Source organism: Pseudopodoces humilis, chromosome 13 (genome assembly GCF_049639895.1).
Source record: "Pseudopodoces humilis isolate 2021_Gansu_Grassland_sample_001 chromosome 13, ASM4963989v1, whole genome shotgun sequence".
NCBI classification, from domain to species: domain Eukaryota; kingdom Metazoa; phylum Chordata; class Aves; order Passeriformes; family Paridae; genus Pseudopodoces; species Pseudopodoces humilis.
In genome coordinates this window covers 3,765,040-3,784,686 of record NC_142212.1, presented here as the reverse complement: position 1 = coordinate 3,784,686, position 19,647 = coordinate 3,765,040, and the positions used below count along the sequence as shown (strand labels likewise).

Sequence of the window (19,647 nt, the reverse complement as noted above, 5' to 3'; positions counted from 1 at the left end):
CTGGCTCCGTTTGCTGGCCCTGCTGGAGCTGGCCCTCAGCAGCCCCCAGCTCATCCCTTCCTGGGGATGGAGGGGTGGAAGTGCCCAAAACCAGAGCCCCAAGGCAGTGCCCGTTCTGTCACCCCATACCCAGCGAGCAGCTGCCTTTCCCAGCTGCCTTCTCCGCCCTTCTGTGCATGGTTTGGATCATGCTAACCCCTCCTACACCAGAGGGATTCGTTTTTGCCAAGGGGATGGGATGTGGCAGCCAGTGTTTCTGCAGCTTTTCTTCCCTGAATGAATGCCTGGAAATTCAGGCAGCAGCTTGGTGACAGCTGTGCATATCCCTCCTCCATCTGCCTGCCCTGACTCTCTACAGTCCTCCCAGTAGCAGGCTCTCTTACAGCACAAACTTTGTAGGTGATCAACAGATTACCTATCTTGCCTTATGCTTCCCTCCCAAAAGAAAGACTGATTTCACACACCAACATCAGTTTAAAGAAAAAAATTTACTTATCTACCCCTTTCAAGAACAAGCTGGAGTCCCCATGAGAGGCTGTGATCCTCAGAAAGCAGAGCTCCCAGTCCAGAGCCACTGATTTGGGGTTACAGCAAGAACCAACACCAGGCGAGGTTCCTGGATCATAACCAGCCCTCAGCCACACTGTAAATACCCTCGTGTTCCTCAGGACACTGCCAGGAGCAGAGGCACCCAGGGGTAGCCTGTCAAGCAGGATTTAAAGCTGCATGGACTCTGAGGAGGCTGGGACTGAGCTAATCAGTGTCACTGATGTGAGGAAATACAGTGCAGGCAACTCCTGCACTTCCACTGACACAAGGCAGTCACTCAGCAGCCCTGCAAATATTTGCTCTGTTTGGCACTCCTGCAGAATCACTGCCTGTGTTTGCTGTGCTGTTCCCTTCCCTTCCTTCTCCTGGGTGTCCTTTCAACTTTGTCAGTGTCTCATCTGCCTGCTTAGCAGCATGATTGAAGTCCAGACTGATATTTGCCTCTCTCATGCCTGGCTGGGGGTATCCCTCTTTGTGGTACTCAGCATGTTTCCCTGGATTTGCCTTGGGAATCTGAACCTCAGCTATTCAGAACTGCAGCCCCTGAGAAAACCTAAGGAAAACTTAGCAGTCACATCCTAAGGAAAGTGAGAAAACCAGGAAAAAAAAAAAGCTAGAAAAGGACATCCTGCTGTAGAAGTAAAACTCAGGTTAAATGGATCTGGTTTTACAGATTCCTCTCCTGACATTATCCCAGACTGAAATTCAAAGACTGATTGAGGTTGTGGGGGAGACAAGGTGGGCAGTGTATCCACTTCAGTCCTTCATTAGAGAAAAGAGATACCCAGGTATACCCAGGTTCCACCTTCCCTATGGCAGAGGATCTTTAAGACCACCTGAAGATCTGAAGATTAACATCCCTTCCAACCCAAACCACTCTCTAATTCCCAATTCCAGATGTGAAACCTGATCTGTGTGCTTGAGTCTAGCAGCCTGAAAGTTGTAAAATGCATCAAGAGACTGGCTTTAGCTCAGAGACCATTCATGGTCTCTGAAAAAAGAATTTTTATGTATTTTTATAGCTTTTCATAATACCCATCTGAAAATCTGGCAAATTCTGATAAAAATGAATAGGTATGTGTGGCCTTAAGGGATCACAAAGTTAAAGCTCAGCACAGAGACTGAAAACATAAAGCATGGAGTGAAGCTAGACCATTATTGCAGGTATCTGTATCCCAGGATCTGCCTGTGTTCTGTGCACCATTCCACATAGGAATGTACTTTAGAAAAAAAGAAATGGCCAGGCAATGGGACTGACTGTGGGTTGCAATCCCTCCTTGTTCCAGGAGAAAAACCTTCCCTGAAGGCTGCCTGAGCTTGGAGTGCTAATTGCCACCACAGCACCTATCACCCCTTTTGGGAACAGAGGTGTCGAGTGCTGTGGATCAGATTTCAGTGGAAAGACCCCAAATCCTTCAATAGATCTCCAGAATGAAAATCAGGCCCTGTGCTTTGTTTTGTGCAGAGCCTCTGCTCACAGCAGAACGTTTCAGGGAGGCTTTATGGTGTCCCATTAATCATAACACTGAAAAATCTGGTACTCCCTGCACATCTGCTCTGCTTTTCCTCTCTGCATTTGACCCCATCACACGTCCTTGGCGTGAGTTCACACAACGTCAAAGTATCTGGGGCTGCACAGGGTGAGGTCAGCCGAGTTTAAAGCACCTTTGGCAGGTTTAAGCCAAGCTCTGAGTACAGCATTTTCACTCTCCTGGAGCTGGCAGGTGTGAAGGGCACTGCTTGGCACAAAACTACACGAGGCAGAAATAGGAGCAACCAGAGCAAAGCAAATGCTTATGAGAATCGCAGAAGCGGAGGTTTTGCTCCCTATTTCTGTGCCAGCAAACAGGCAAGGGTGGCATTTCCAACCAGAGTACATCTGTCACGTGGAGCATCACTCTGCTGTCACCCACGAGCCACCATCACTATCTGAATGACATTAATAAATTAGATTTCAAAGGACACTCTAACATACAAGTAAGAAATAAAATTAAACCATTCACTTTGGTGTCTTGTTGAACAGGCAGTTCTCTTTGTTGCAAAGTATTTTTTCCTCAGATTTCTAAATCAACCAAACCAAAAAAAAAAAAAAAAAAAGAAAATATTCCAAATGTTATAAGCAATAGTTGGGAGACAAGCTGGTCCTTAGAGTCTGAAATGTCTGTGTGTCCATTAATGAATGTACATTATCCTGTTTAACTTCTAATGCTGCCCACATTCCCCAGGAACAATTCCTTCAGCAGGGAAAAAAAAGAGTAAGAAAACCAAGAATAAGAATGTTCTCCGTTTATTTTGTCAGTAAAACTGTGTCTGCACTTCTAGAGCCCTGGCTGCGATATTGCTGGGTAAATGCACTGACTTTGAACAAAAGACCTTTCAGCAGAGCCAGGGGTTGGGGTCTCTCAGAAAAGCTGTGATTAATCTCTCCACAGCAGAATTATGCACCAGGTTTATTCCTGTGCTGCTGTTCCCTGCCTGCTTTTCTCTCTTTCCTTTGGGGCTTTTTGTTCAACATCATTTACAGTTTCTAAAGAATGTTTCAAATGCTCTTAAAAAATAGGAAATTTGAAAATTAAGTAAGTATAAAGCTTTTGAGCTAAGCACTATGCAGGATACCAATGATCCAAGCTTTGATTTCGTATCAAAACACCATCATTGAAGATGTGAGACCCTTAGAGGTCAGACCTCTACTGTGAGGAACTGTCAATCCATAAGCCTTGGCACTTGCTTTCAAGTACTAAAAACCATTTGTGCTTAGATTGCAGTTCTCCAGCCTTACCAGGAAAGGCCCTGCTTCTGGCAAGCAGCAGTATTTTGCATTCAAGAAATATTTGCTCCTAGTTAGGGTGCACCTTGCTTACAATCCAAATTGCCTATCAAGTGGTGTCGATTTTAGAACAGAAAATTATTCATGCTGGAAAGGCAGCCTTTATTCCTTCCCATCCCAAGCAGAGGGAGCTTGCCTGTGGCAGGTTCCCAGGGACCAGCTAAATAAATGGAGCTGCTTCCTGAGCGAGCATGACTCACGGAACAGAAATCACCAGCAAGTAATTGATGCTTTGCTACCTCATGTTCTCAAGCCAAACCTTTAATTCTATTAATCCACGTTTATCTGTCATTATATCCAGGAAATAAACAGTAAATAACCCTGAAACAGAGTCATTACCCCATGGGCAGAGCCTACAGAACACCCTGAGTTCCCCAGTTTGTGTGGGCAGCGCCTGCAAGGCAGAGCTGAATTCCACCCGTCTCTAAAGGCTCTGGAGAGCAGAACGGGGAGAAGGAGCAGCTCTGCCCTGTTACCGTCAGAAAGGAGCTGTCAAAGCATCGCTTCCTTTCCTCCCTCGCCAGCCTCTTTCTGCCCGGGGACGGCAGCTCAGATCAAAGCGGGCGGGGGAGGGCTGCAGCTGCACACAACAAAGGCGGCGAGCACGGATGGGCAGCGGCAGGGGGACACCTCGGGACAGGGGGACACACCTCGGGACAGGGACACACCTCGGGACAGGGACACACCTCGGGACAGGGGGACACCTCGGGACAGGGGGACACACCTCGGGACAGGGACACACCTCGGGACAGGGACACACCTCGGGACAGGGACACACCGCGGGACAGGGACACACCTCGGGACAGGGACACACCTCGGGACAGGGACACACCGCGGGACAGGGACACACCTCGGGACAGGGGGACACCTCGGGACAGGGACACACCTCGGGACAGGGGGACACCTCGGGACAGGGGGACACACCTCGGGACAGGGACACACCTCGGGACAGGGACACACCACAGCCGATGCTCTACGACACGCTAGAGCTGCCAGCACCAAGGCTGGAGGCCAGGAATGAGGAGGGGGCTCTTTGGATGGGCTCCAGACAGCACCGTGCTCCCCGACAGACACAAGGACAGAAAACAGGGAACCGGGCTGTGTGAGGGCTCTTACACTGGGAAGGATTAGGGGGAGGTTACAACTTCTCAGCAAATCAGGGAGAGCCAGGAGAGGTACAGAAGGTGGGGTTTACAATGCTCTAACAAATGGCGAAACACAGGGAGGGGACACAGACTGACAAGCAGGGAAACAATCCACTGGGGCGTCGTGGTTTGGGGGAATTCCAAAGGGGAGGCCAAGCAGGGGGAGCGCTCATCTCTGGGTTCCTCCAGTTCGTGGGGCACAGAAATCCCTCCCTTTTCCAGCCCTAATCCTGCCAGGGAGGCTCCTGCATGGAGAACACCACCAGCCAGGTGTGGGTGTCACCTGTGCTTCAGGGGTGTCCTTGTCCTTGAGTCTCCTCAGGCAGCCTGCAGAAAGGCTCCAAATAACATTGAAATGGCTAGTTTTAATGGAGTTCTGTGTTGAAACAGCTCACAGTGGGCAAGATGAATGTGAGCTGGGAGAGCTGCTGAAGTACATAAAGAAAACCAGGCACTGCATTGTTTTTAAAGGCAGGTTTATGAATCATCCATCAGCTCAACATGCAGAGACCTGAGTTCACTTGCAGGGGTTTATTATTTTTGGTGAAGGTAAGCAAACCAATGCTTTTGGATTTCGGTTTGCATTTTAACCAAGCTTAGAATGAAGCAACTTTTTCAGTGACAGAAGTCTTCCCAGCACCCTGGGGACATATGCTGCCATGCCAAGCTTTATAAAAATGCTTTCTGTTTTCCATTGCATTAGAAGTGAAACTGTAAACCCGTGATCTGGCCCAGAATGTAATATATCAAGTGCCAGGTCTGGGGTGGGGGCTATAAAACAGGTGTAAAAAAACTTACGTGGCTTAGATTGTGTATCCTTAAATTTAAAGGGCTTCCCATCCCTCCTTGATTAAACAAATTCATCTGCACACACTGGTAATGTACTTAGTAGATGAGGTGCATTGTAAAATCACTCTAGATTTCATATTTTAGAAGATTAATTTGTCCTTTAAAAGCTGCACCCTGTCTGATGTTAAACCCCAGGATACATCAGATTGTTTGTCTCTTGTTAAACGCTGCCGAAGAGACCATTGGTCAGAGATGAGTCTGAACCCATCTCTGCAAGTAAAAACAGTGAAGTTCCAACTCAGTCATTTGATTCGTGTCTCCACTAAAAGTGCATTTGAACCACAAAGCTTGGATTCAGATCAGAATATCCACTGAGGGGGAGATGGAAACCTGACTTCGGCTTTATCCTAATTTCAACCACAACTGGTAGTCTGGAAACATGTTTTGTTTGGAGAAATCTGCTTTATATCACATGCCAAGGAAAGCTACAATCCTGTGATTATCATTTGACTTTTAGGTGAAATACTACTGGAAATAAAGATTTTAAAATTGCTCAGTTAGTCGAGATACAAAAAACCAGGATCAGCTGTGAAGAATCACAGAATGATCTTAGGACACTGAATGATGGGATGGTGGCAGGAACCACATATATGAAATCAGATTCATTTTGGGGGCTAAAAACCAGAATTAACCCCAAGCAATGCTTTCAGCTCCAGTGAAGCAGATACAGTAATGAACTTAGAGGTTATTACAGCTGCTGAAGAGTTATATCCTTGAGCTTTATAACTCCAAGACTGCATCTGCAGTTATTAAGCTGCAGGGAGGAAAGCAAATAAAATATTAAAATGTGTTACAAAGGAAACAGAGAACAATACAAAGAAAATAATTATGCACGTTCACAGAACATGTGTATCAGAGCAAGGAAATTCATGATCGTTTCACTGAAATGAATTAAAGTGAAAGTGAAAAGAATAGGCAAGGAGACTAGGTTCATTTTTAATGCCTTTATTGAGCTCAGCTGTAGGTGGGGGAGCTTGACCACTGCTATTCGCAATGGATGACCCAGAGGAGGACGCGTTCAGCTTTGCCACATGGCAGAGCTGGGGCTTCCGTCCTCATGAGAGTCCCTAGGAAGACACTGGCTCGTTGTAAATCTTGGGTAGTCGTGGATAGCAAGTGTTGTTTTAGCTATGGAGCGAGGTCCAGAACATCAGTCAGTTGTGCAACGTTCTCCCTTGCTCCTCAGTGTAGTTTGGAGTCCGGTTTGTGTCACAGCTCACTGATTCTAGGGGTCTTCAGATGTTAATCCCACTTCTCCTGGGTGCTACCCCCCATGGGAGTTTGGCTCATCTGCACACTGGGTGCTGTCATCAGTTGCCATTGGGGGTGCTGGGTGCAGCAGAGGCAATAGACAAGGCCAGGTGGCATTAACAAAGCTGTTACAACAACATTGATAGTTACCAAACATGACACAGCATGAGGTATTTTAACAAAGAAGGCACCTTATGGTGACAACATTCTACTGTTTAAACTGTAAACATCTTTGTATACTGGTCAGGAGGTCACATTTTACTCCTCACAAAAGAGGCCTAGAAAAGGCAACAAGTGGGGGAAAAAAGAAAAAAAGCATGGAAATTATTTTAGCCACTTACAGATGTGGAAGAGAAATAGCTTTGAACAGATGTGAAATGGGTCTATAAAATTTTCATCCAGAAGACGAACAGGGAAGAATTGTTCAGTCTCTCAGCACAGGAACTGTGAGTCAGCTCAGGAAAGCAGAGGCAAGTCCAAAGCAGACAGAAAACAAAATAATTCTCACCCAGTGGGTCCCACAAGCTTGGAGTACCTTTCTGCACAGTGTTGAGCTTGAGGAAAGGTTACGCAGATTAAAACAACAACTAAACTGTCAATTAAAAATAAAAAAACCCCACAGTTTAGCAGATATTAAATAGAAAGATGACTCCACCTGAGTCACCATGGCAATTACTGAAATACTGCAGTGAAAGGCCAGGGGAGGACTAAGGATGCACCAGATCCATGAAGAGCAGGGAAAATGTATCTCTAGGTATTGTCTTTGAGCCTTTAACATACATAAAATGATGAAATAAGAGTCTGAGTTTCTAACATCCTCTTGGCTTCCTTCACCTGCAGGAGTCCAAGGTGACAGCTCTGAGAATCAAGCTCACCTCACACCTGTAATCTCAGGGGAGCTATGCTCTAAGCTGAGCCCTGACTCACACTCCGGACCACAGCTCTGGATGTTGTCCCTTCACATCAGTTTCCCCTTCTGAAAAGTGATTTTAATGACCCCAGAGAAGGCAGCTATTACTCACAGCAGTTACTGCTCCTACAGTCACCTCTAAGATGACCTCCTAGCTTAGAGATGCTGTTTAATTCTTTTGTAACAACCCCCTCTCGTTCAGATGCTCAAATATCATTGATAGCTGGAGATTAGCGGGGTTTAAAATGGATTAGCTGTTCTCCTGGTAAGGAGCATTTCTGAGCTACAGTGACAAATATTAGCTCCAATTTTGGAAAATCTCTGACTCAGCTTTATCCCAGACTTCCCCGTTAGCAACCTTTCGCAGATTCCCTGCACAGCCCTCACAAGCTTTTCCTTGTGGGATGTAATGAGTAGGGTACAGGATTTGGTGTCTGAAGAGCCCAGCCCAAATCTGGTGTGACAAAACCCTGCCCAAGTCCCTGCCTTTAGGTCAGGCTTTCCCTTTCTGGCCATGTCCTGGCGGATGCCTATTGTCTGCTCTGCAATCACTTCTTTCATCTCCACTCAGAGCCCAGGAGCTCCCTGCTGGGCTGGGAACCTGCACAGGCCATTCAAGGGAGATGTCAGCCTTTGTGTGACAGACAGCCACACCAATATTGCAAGGAGCCTTTTCAGCCCTTCCTGCTTACAGCAAAATCTCATCTGAAAAGCTAGGCTTAGTGTTGCTGACATGCTGGCACTGCAAGTATTTCCCCACATCGTTGAAAAACATTTGTCAGAGTGCTGGCCCAGAGATTCTCAACACAGGCTGAGATCTGGGGGCAAGCAGTGCATTTTCATAATACTCAGTGTTTATCTGTAATAGAACATGTGCTTCAATAATTCCATTCAATTGGCCTTCGTGCTGTTTGCAGCTGGCTGGCACAGACATGCACTGGTATTTCTCTGGGCACATTTGCTCACTTCACTCCAAGCTGCTTGGTATGTGCATATATATCCAATATTAAAGATTCTGTCCAATAGTCTGTGTGATACCATTCATATCCAAGTGCCTCAACTCTCTCTGCCCATGAAGGCAGCCCTAATAGGTTTGTCACACTCTGTTGGGACTGTCATGGAGAGAAAATGGTGTTCTATAACCCTGAAACGAGAGATTTTTCTTAATTCTAGTCCAGGTAGTCCTGAGATAGAAATGGAACATTTTATCTCATTGAAAAAAAGGAATGAAGTATTAATGGTGATTCCTCTCTTTCTTTTAAAATCCCTCTGAGGATAAAAGAATAACCTGACTCCACAAATGGAGAAGAACCAGCCAGGAGAGCTGTGCTGTAAAACACAAAGCTTAAGCAGATGACACAAAAGCAGTTATGAACTGCAGGGCACAGTCTGCATTATTCACTTTGACAGGAGGAAATCATCACAAACTCATCACAAACTTCATTCATCCCAAACTTCCCCCACCAGCACTGCTTAAGAATACAAGGAGCTGGATTTTCAGCAGTGCCACTGCTCCCACAGCAGTGACTTTTATTGATACATATTCTAGAACAACTCAAACTATACTGTCAGATTATTTCAATCACTCTAACAGCTCATGCCACCAGAAAAATAACTGATGGTTTACGTGGCAAAATGAAAACGTAACTTTGCATAATAGATCTTATTACTTTGTACTGTCCAACCCTGGCCAGGGACTTAGGAATATTTTGAATCTGACTTTCAAGGTTGTTATTTCAGAAATCTATTTTTATAGAGGTTACACTATCCTTGTCAGAGCCAAAGTTATAAAATACAGGCTGTATCCTGAATATTTTAGTTCTAGAGAAATGTCTATATGATAAAGGAGCATGATGAAATTATCTGGTTAGATTATTCAAAAAAATCTCATTTAAGATCTCTTCACATCAATGCATATCTTTGGGAAGGCTGTGTGCTCTGAATTCTAGAGAACTCCATCATGAATATCAAATAAAGATTTAAAAAGCAAACACTGATTTAGAAGGGTTACATGTGGACTAGTTGGTGGCTGTCAGTCCCTTCCCACTGAACTGTTCTATTCTACAAGAAGAATTCATCAGGTTTTTAAACATGGCATTGTAGTTTTCAGGAAATTAATTTTATCAAAATAAACCACATCTATCAGATTTCAGAGTTGCAGGTCTAATCCCCACCAGGGCACAGGAGAAATTTTCCTCTATGGGCTGTTTTAAGCTTTTTATTTAAGGAACTTTCTTCCATTGTTATTGATGCTAGACTGGCAAATAAGTGCAAAATGTAACTGCACATGCTGCTCTACTAAAATTTATGTGGTTTTTTTGGTAGGTTTTGTATATGATGCTAAAATCTATCCTTAGAGCACTTTCCAAGTGGTCACAGACCCACAGGGAATGAAAAAGAATTTGATTAAAGCAGCCTAAATGTGGATTCCAGAGTGATTGCTCAGGAAATGACCAGCACCAGCTGAGATGGGTCTGAAAGCAGGCTGAGGTCTGCACTGGCAGATTGTGAGATTTGATTTGGGTTTTATACATCTTGTAGAAGAAAAGTCAAATGTGTTGCCTCAAAATGATGTTACTCTGATTTCAACAGCTTTTATAGAGTTTAGGGAATCTCTTGGGGAGCATCAGGGATAGTTTGGAGAGGTGTCAGTCACCCTCAGGTCCTGCTGGCACCTGCAGCCCTCGGGCACAAGAACAAGGAGGTCTCAGATCTCCATCAGCCTCAGGAAGTGAGGAAATCCAAGGGGTCCATGGAAGATGCACCTGCCAGAGGCAGTACAGTCATTGTAATTATTATTTAAAACTAAGCAGGCAACACCTAACAACTGTGGGGAGTTGCAGGCACCGAACCCTTGGAAGGCTTGCAATGATTACACAGTAAATATCTTTTGAGCTGGCATCTCGTGGATGTTGAGATTTTTCTACATTTTCTCCTGCAATAATGTACTGGCATGAGAAGTCAATGAGAGCAGCAGCAGCACTGTGGACTCTCTTCCCTGGTTTTGGAAGCAAATACAGTTCTTGCAGAAGTAACAGACCCCAGAACTTCAGATGTGATGGCTCTGCTGGGTTACCAAGGAAGGGAAGAGTTGGGGAACAATCCTGAAATTGTCTCCATCGTAGCCATGGGTTAGTCCCAAGCAGAAGCACAGAGCAGACACAGGAGAGAAGCAGCTCTTGTTTAACAGCAGTTGCATCAGGAAATTTTAGAATATTCAACTGAATAAGAGCAGACTGTCTATATCAAATTGCACATGGGCAGAAAGGAGTATTTCTTGGAATCTTGCTCAGTCTTGCTGGGAAAACACAGCCACTGAAAGATCTCCACAGGATCCCATTGACTGGGCCTGACAAAAGGGCTGGATACAAGGAACTCCTTTGGAATAAAGGCAGGCCTGGAAGCTCTGCTGCAGGCCAGGGTTTTACTAAACCCTCTCCCAAACATCAGTGATACACTCTGGAGTTGCCTTTGATCCTGCCTGGCCTGTCTAGAGACTGAAGTAAATAGAGGTTTTAAGGGATCCTGGGAACTTACATCGTGTCTCTCCTACACCACTGTGGACCCAAGGGCTTAAATTCCCAGTATTCTGATAAATGTGTTTGAATAACAATCCTTGAAGCAGGTGCCAGCACTCTCTCTTTGAGATGCTCTGGGTCCCGTTTGGCACTCACACCTGGGGCATGACCTGGTGAAAAGTCATCTGAAACAGATCTGCATGTGGAATATCCTTGATTTCTGTTCCTAATGATGTATTTGGGGTTTAACTGGAGATCTGGGAAAGATCTGGCATTTTAAACAAATGCTTCTGCTGGAAAATCAAATTTATGCACCACTTGGGGTTTTTCCCCTGGCTTTGGCCGTTCATCAGATCTGGAGCCTGTCACTTCTCAAACCAGCACTAATAGTGGCCCTCACATCTGAAAGTAAGGTCCTTTCTGTTCCCAGAGGGATGAGACCCCTGAAAATAAGCAGAATTTATCCTGACTCTCCCAGCTCTGGACAGGATCAGTGCAGTTCAATGAGCCTTTGCTAATGCAAAGCAGACTCGTGCATGCTCGTGGGATGCTGTCATAAATCCTTGGAGGCCATAAACCTACAGCTGGCTCAGTTTACTGCCAGCAGCCTTCTTTAATGGCCCTCCAGATATGTTTAATGTAGTCCTGCCCTGTTCAAGGAATTCCCAGCCCAAAAGGCAGAGCCTGGTAAATGCCCCCTTTATCTGCTCTTGCCAGGCTGATCACTGCAGGTGTGAAAATGCTCTCTCAGGGCACTGCTAGGACCCCATGGCACATCACAGGGCAGCAAACATTCTGCAGTGAATGACTGCACTGATTGGACTCACAACAATCAGGAGCATTTTAAAGAACCGTAAATGATGGTTTGGAGGGAGAAGGGTGCTCTGCTGATAAATCTCAGGCTTGACATGGCAACGATACTGCACTTTGCACGGACTGTATTGATTTTTTTTTCCCTTTTAGTTGTTTGAGGTATCTACAGAAACCAAAACCAAGAAATATCTACATTCACTCCAAAGCCCTGCTGCTGTTTTTTGAAGCCTCTCAGATGAAAGGGTTTCTTGACAAACACCAGTGCTTCCAATAAGTTTAGCTCGAGCAGCAAACCAAACCCACCAGGCTTTCTTGTGGGGCTGAGCTGAAGGGAGCCCAGAACTCTACAGCACATTGCTCCTGTTTGTGCTCTGACCTCAAAGGGACCCTCTAGCACCTCCAAAGTCTTCTGCACTCGCTCTGATGGAAACTTCAGAAAATACAATATGAAATGCTTCTGTGAAATGCTGGGGTGTTGCTGGTATGGCTGTAAAACTCCAACCAGCAGCATTGCCAGCTGAGTGGAGTGGATAAAGGAGGTTTTGTTTCAGATGCTCTTGCATTGGGAGGATTTTGGGCTTTTATTTCATATATCTCTTGAAACACAGTGTGTCTAATTACTGAAGCCTAGCAGTGGAACTCAGAAACATCCTCTGCTTTCATTTTTTGCCATTTTCTGTACCTGAAGTGAGCACAGAATATATTATCCCTAAGCTCTCAAATGCAAACAACATACTATGAAAGCCAAGTCCATCTTCTTCCTTCTGATGTTTGGCTTTGTGAAAGGAAGAAAGTGACAGTAAAAGTAAAGTCAAATTTCCTTTGAAGGATTTAAAAATTTAAGAGTTTCTCCCCTCAGAATTGTCATTCCACATGCTATATCCTCATTTTTAATGAGCCTGTGTCACCTACCTAATGCTCCACAGCCCAAGAGGATTCCCAATGCAGCCAGATACAAACTGGAACATTTTCCTAGTGTGGCTATAGTTGCTTTTAAGGTGGAGAGTTACAAATTTCTCTTCCCTTTTCAGTTCCCACAGTAAAATCTAGAACAACTCCATAACATTTGGAACTCTGTGGGAGTTTCAGATTGGATCAGAAAGGATCAGTGCAAAATCTCTAGAAGGTTTTAATTAACAAATAATTCTGCATGTCAGATTTTGTCAGATTTTATCCTGACCTGTCTTCCCTTCTCATGCATAAATCTCAGGGTTTGAAACTGAATTACAAAATGTCAAAAAGCCAAGGGAAAAGATTAAGTCTTATATTGGGGGCAAGAGCAATGGGATCAGCATTAGAAAGCTTGGGATCCCATCCAAGACTGGGACAGATGGGAAGTTTTCCAAAAGGTAAGGTGAAAATAGAAAGTATAGTGTAAAAACCTGGTTACAGAAGTTTCAGTGCTGGTCACCTACTGTCAACTACAATGAAAAGCTAAATATATTTAATAAATACCTGGGGGTTTAAATTCTGCTGCAGCCCTATGATGCTAAATTTAATCACTGTTTTTACATAAGACAACTCCACTGGTATCACCTACTGCTTCAAACAACCACATTTATTTTAAGTCTTCCTCCTAGTGCTGATCACAGAGAGCTGCTGAGGACTGCTTCCTGTTTTTCATACAGATTTCCCTCTTTTCCTGTGGAAATCTATTGAGGAAGCTCTCTGAAATCAGGAGGAAGTATCTGTTTCTAAATACCTGTGAGAGTGTCCAAAGGAAGGGTCTTTGCCCCCTGTGGGGCTCCTGGGGAGGGCAGGGGCTGCTTGTCCCCCCAGAAAGCTGCATCCCCTCACTCACACACAGCTGGGATCCTGCATGGAGAGGCTCCAATAAGGAGGGAAAAACTGCAACCAAGCATTGGGTTAGGAATTTTTTCTTTAAAAGAGGGAGAAGCAAGGAGCCAAAGCTTTTTGTTAAAATACTATTGACTGGGAAAACAGGAATCCTGTTTACTCAACTTCCTCATGAGGAATTTTCCTATAACTGTGACCATCTCTCTCCTTCACCTCATTTAGTAGCTCTGCACTGCAGCCTGTGAGTTAATTAGAGTTTAACTCAAATTAAACTGGGTTTATGTCAATGAGATGCCGTAACTGGCTAAAATTATGCACCTGCTTAAGCGTTCTGCTAGGAAAAAGTCTATATAAGTTTAAACTTTGATAAGTTTAAGTGAATTTGGTGATGAATACAACACAAACCTGCTTGGGCTGGGGTTCATCAAAAAACGGGAGGTGCTGCTGAGACAAGCAGAGGTGCAGCCATGGAGAAGGGAGAGGAGTCAGAGTGCTGAACACTGCTGGAAATCAGTTCTTACACCCAGGGAGCAGCTGCAAATGGTCACACTACACTCCTGTCAGTGGCTTTTTCACCTCCCAATAATGTTTCCTATTCAACCATATCACCAACAAAAGGAAAAATAGAAGTTGCTAGAACTGCAGCCAAAGCACAGGTAGGATCCTAATAAATGCAGAATCACTAGGTAGCATTTTCTGATCTCTTGGAACTGGCAAATAACTTATAAATATTTGCAAAGGAAAATAGTGGACCCTGAGATTGGCTCAGTTGGTCAGAGCATGGTGTTAATAATGCCAAGATTGTGGGTTTGATCCAACTGGGCCATTCACTTAAGATTGAGCCTTGTGAGTTCCTATCATTTCAGAATATTCTGAGTTCTGGGAATCAATTCAGGAGTTACTTTTCAGTCACCTACCATAACAATACTTGAAGAAGGCAGAGCAGAAGGCTGCTGTCAGGAAACCTTAAACTTTCAAAAGGCATCAAGACAGCAGTCACAGAGCTTGGACTGAAGGAACATGCAGAATTACAGAGCCTCTGGTGGGGAACAGCACTTTCTGGAGCTCTGAGGATGTTTTCACGAGGCAGTAAACACAACGGGGTGAGGTAATTGTTGCTTCCTGATGCAGGATCTGAGGAGTGGAAGCTGTGCCTTCCCCAGGTCCCCAGCAGGCAGCTGCTGGCTCTGACACCTCAGCTCAGCTCTCCCGGTGCCTCCTTGTCCCTCTGCACGGACAAAGCCCTAGCACAGCTCTCCTGGGGAACCTGCAGGCACCAAAACCCCTTTACAAGCTGGGAATACCCAGCTTGGATGCAGAACTGATGCTCACAGCCCCTCCCCTCCCATGTTCCTGCCGGATTTTCCCAAATGCTCAGGAAGACCCGGTCAGAAATAACTCACAGGCAGCTGAAGGCACAGTGTTTGCTGTTAAATGAGCCATCTTTCTCTGCTGTCACTCCAGACCCACGAGGCTCTAAATCAGTGAGGTACTGAAATAAATCCTGAAGGCATTCATGTGCCAGTGAGTAGGAGCTCTCCCAGTCTGTACCACACTCAGGGATTGCTGCAGTTCTGCAGACATCACAAAGAGCTTTGGCACGTTTTTAGGATTTCAGAGTGGAATTCTGTAGGATCTTCACCCAGGTTAGGTATTCTGTTAGGAAGAGCACTGAAAGGCTCCCTGGACATTGGATTTTTTTACTGACATACACTGCAGCACCCAGGAGATAAGGGAAGGATTGCTGGGGATTAAACAGCACATGTCTACGTGAAGGAACACATGAAGGTGAGGGTTGTTACACAGGCAATGGCAAAAGGAAATGATCCACAGGAGCACAGCTCTGCTTTCTCTGGCCTCTATGATTTATGCCAAGTGCTTTGGTTAGAGCTGTCAGTGCCCAGAACACCACAGTATTTGAGTTACTAATTTTTGATTGTAGGCTCTTGTCGCCCTGAGACTTAAAGCCTTCTGATGTTTTCAAGTTTTAGTTACTTTCCCATGAAAGTTCTATAAACGTGGGTTATCACATTCCTTCTAAGAAATGTCTTTTGATGGATGTTTTGCATGACCAGTGCACTTGGGAAGGTGGTAATTAATTATCCAATCCCTGGTGATTGTTGCAAATCTATAAATACTGGAGTCAGAGAGTCAAGTAGCTTTTTCCTGTTCTAACACTGAGAGACATTTGTGTGAATCATTTCATGTCCTTTAGCAACAGGCTCTCAAGCATCTCTCTGTAAAATCCAAGTCAGGACACCAGAAGAGACAGAATTCTCCAAATCTGAGTTTGAAAAGCAGGAAGGACAAACAGAATGTACCCGGGCAATTCTGGCATGGGCATGTGGGGGTGTGCCCCTGTGTTTGCTTCCACATGCCTCTGTTGCTGTTCCTCATGGCCTGGGCTAAAAGCAGATCTCGAACAATGCAGTTTCAAAACGTGTGCACAAAGGTTTGTGCCCTCTCCAAAGTGCTCCAAGTCACCACAGGAAGAACAATCCTGCTGTGTGTGACAGCACCATTCCAGGATTTTCCTGCTTGTATCCAACATGCAGGGAGATGGAAAGGTTTGCAAGAAAACACATGGCCATCACTTAAATGATTTTTTTCTGGAGGCTGGTGATTTTGGCAAGAAAATGAAAACCATCAGCCAGTAACAGGAAACCTCCCAGGACTGCAACCATTATAGTTGGAGTTATAATATACTTTATAACTGCCCATATAAAGACAGGATATTTAGTGATCTTTATTATAGCCACTAAAAATTCATGCTTTTAAACATTAATCTTCAGTGCCTGACAGATCAAGCTATTTAAAAGCTGAGATTAAGCATTTGTATCGATCACAGAAAGTTCCTTTGTAGGATTTCTGTTGGAGAGGAGCTCACAGCACCAACCAGAGACAGATGTATTCAGAAAACCCACAGAGACACTCAGCTCCAGTGTGAAAACATAATCTCAACAGTAAATGAAAAGTTGTAAATAATTCAAAAATATGCACACCTAAAGTCTCTGATTCCCACAGGGAATAAGCCAAATCTGAAACCATTCTGAGTTCCCTGAACTCTGACAGTTTAGGTAAAATAGTACAAAAATAAAAATCACACCTCATTTTGATTAAAACCCACGAGTCCTACACTTTGAAAATAAAGTGTAGCTCTGAGTATAATTGCGCTCAGGGCAACGCACACACACAGCTGTTTGAGCTGCTCCAAGGAAGTCTCTAAAAGAGACGAGTTAAAGGTCTGTGAATGACAAGTTAATTATTCCTCAGAGTTATTTTCTGATCAGTCAGGAATTATTTAAGCCCAAGATCTGCTCGGCACCAGAAGCAGGTGGGTTTTCCTGCAGCTCGATGTTTCCATAACAATACCACAGAGCCAATTAAAAGCCAATTAGTCATGGACATTACTTGAAGGCCCAGTACTTTGCAAACTCTCCCCTCTTGTGTGTTGCTGTCCATTATGCTGGGGATAAAGGCTCTGGGATGAATGGGGGCTGTTTCCCTGTCTCCATGGAAGCCTTGCCATGCTCACCCCACACAAACCTTCCCAGGCACCTCCAGCGCCGCTTCCCCCTCTGATCTCTGTCCCAAACAAATGTGCTGTTTATTCACTCTTCTTCTCATTTATGGGGACCCATTTGATGCTGTATGAATAGCAATGAGGGAAGAACTAAACCTGTGTTTGAGAAGCAGTGAAGATTCCTGCTTCCAGCTCTTCCTCAAATCCCCTTCACCCACACCTGCTGGAAAGGATTTTCATGATTCTTGAAAATTCTCCATCTTTTATAGGTTAAAATCTTAACCACTGCAATAAATATTCACTGAAATATCAGCATCTGTGTTATGTGAACTAACCCTAGCATCTGAAACCCAAACAATCTAAATTATACTGCAGCTCAAAACTGAGAGCAGTCTGCTCAGACACCAGCTGCGGTGCCCAAGAAATCGTAAAGGATTCCTGTAGAGGTACCAGAAAATCAGCACATTGCAGGAAAGTAAAATGCAGTATCCCTGTGAAAGGAATATCCCCCAGCAGCTGTCCAGGACTCTGAAGCTCTGTGATGCTTCTCAGAGCCCCCACTCTGAATGTCCAGGCTTTACAGTGCATTTTGTTTGTGCGCCGCTCCAGAAGGATTTTTTCCAGAACTGATGATTGTCCAGGCTCCTTCCTGGGGATTGCTGTGTCCCTTGGCTTTACAGGAAATCCAGTTGTTGCTAAGCTGAATAACGCCATAAATTGCAAATTGAGCAAGACATTAGTTTTTAATGCAGTCAGCCTTACTCAAGGGGGTAAAGTAAGAGCTGGCTTCTCAGTAAGGTTTAGCTCAGCTTTTCCCCTACAGATGTTTTCAAATAGTGACTTCTGTTGTTAAAGCCATGATCTTGTTTACTCCTTCCAGTTTCACAGGCAAGGAGGGAACTACCATTGGTGTGGCTCCCCAGGAGCAGCTGAGTTAAACAAAGCCTCTGCAATTCTGGTGTCCAGCGTGGCCTCAGCTGCTCTGTCCCTGCAGCCAAAGTCCCCTCCCAGCTGTAGCTGAATTTAAAGGCAGGAAGCACAAGATTTGTACAGCAAACTCACGTTACACAATTTGTGTCAGCAGGACCCATCTGCTGAGCGCTTTGGCTCTCATTTCTGGCTATTTAATGTGTTGAATAAAGGAAATATGCAATATTCACCAGAACAAAACTAATCTATAGAAGAACCTGTAGGGAACTGGGCAACTTTGAGGACTCCTGTCCCTCAGTTACATTATTTGATCTGTGTCCCATCCCACGAAAGCCATTCCTTTAAAACACATAAATGTGATAGGCCCTCGTTGATCTCAGACAAAGACAATTCCAAAGGAGGTTCTCAGCATTGCTGACACCCATTCTGAGATGCTTTTCACCCTGGTTCCCGGGTGTGCCACCATTTCTGGCTCATTTTATTTGCCTGCTCAGGCTCTGACTCTGCTTCATCCCAGCACTCAGAAGATATGGATCAAACTCCCAGATGTTTCTGAGCCCAAGGGAATGGCTGCAGGTGCCTGTGGCCAGAGCAGACTACTCCATATATGTTTTCTAGAGGTCTTTGACCTGACCTCAAAGTTATGGGTACAGCTCAGCTCTTCTTATCTATGGACAGCTGGAACCCACCTTCCTGTGGTTGTCAGGGAAGTCACCTCAGGCTTGGGGTTCAGGTCGATGGCCCTGTTCTTCAGCGAGTCCCAGCAGCTGCATCCCACCAAAGCCCTGCTGGGCACATCTTGGTTTTCCAAACCTCCTGCACTCAGCCTCACCCTGGTCTCTTTTTCAGGTGGGCAGCGGAGCGATGGCAGCGTGGCCAGCAGCACAGCCCCGAGCAGAGGGATCGCCGCTCCCCGGCCGGCACCGCCGAGCACGGTACCCACCCCAAACCCCAAACCCCAAACCCCAAACCCAGCCCTGCCACACTCAGCTGTGGTGCCAGCAGCAGCAATACTAACCAGAGGTTAAACCAGCACACCACAAACCAGTCCTGGAGATTCTTCAAATCCCAGACCTACGTAAAACCTCATAGCCCAGATTTCCACTTCTCACTCCCCACGTAATTTTGTGTTTAATGAAAGACTGAACTTATCACTTAGAGCTATGATTTAAAACAGCTTTTTTCCACATGAGTCATCCCACCAAAACTTTTTTTCCTGGCTTAGAAAGTATAAAGATTTCATTTCTTCGTAAATAAAAATACAGAACCTCAGCAAAAATAATTTCCAAGGAAACAATTTGCAGTTAATATTCTGTACAGCCACGCTCCTTGGAAACATCCTGGCTGCTCCAGTGACTCTGGACAAGCCCAAACTGTTTAGCACATGTAGCACCAACAACTGCCATAACACTGCACACTTTCCCTGCAGTGATTTATTTTTTTGGGCACATCCAGTTCAAAACACTTATCTGACAATAACTCTGAGTTACAAGACACCTTTACTGCAGACTGGAGAGCTGTTTGTTGTGATAAAA

At 45.0% G+C, this 19,647-nt stretch overlaps 1 protein-coding gene across 1 annotated transcript in view; it reads left to right on the top strand.

The window, feature by feature from the left end:
* The window catches only part of EFCC1 (EF-hand and coiled-coil domain containing 1), a 35,089-nt gene that overhangs the window by 7,312 nt on the left and 8,130 nt on the right, over window positions 1-19,647 (top strand). The window contains exon 3 of the mRNA XM_005531824.3: window positions 18,962-19,047. Coding sequence (XP_005531881.3) covers window positions 18,962-19,047 — 86 coding nt within the window. The remainder of the gene's footprint in view (window positions 1-18,961; window positions 19,048-19,647) is intronic.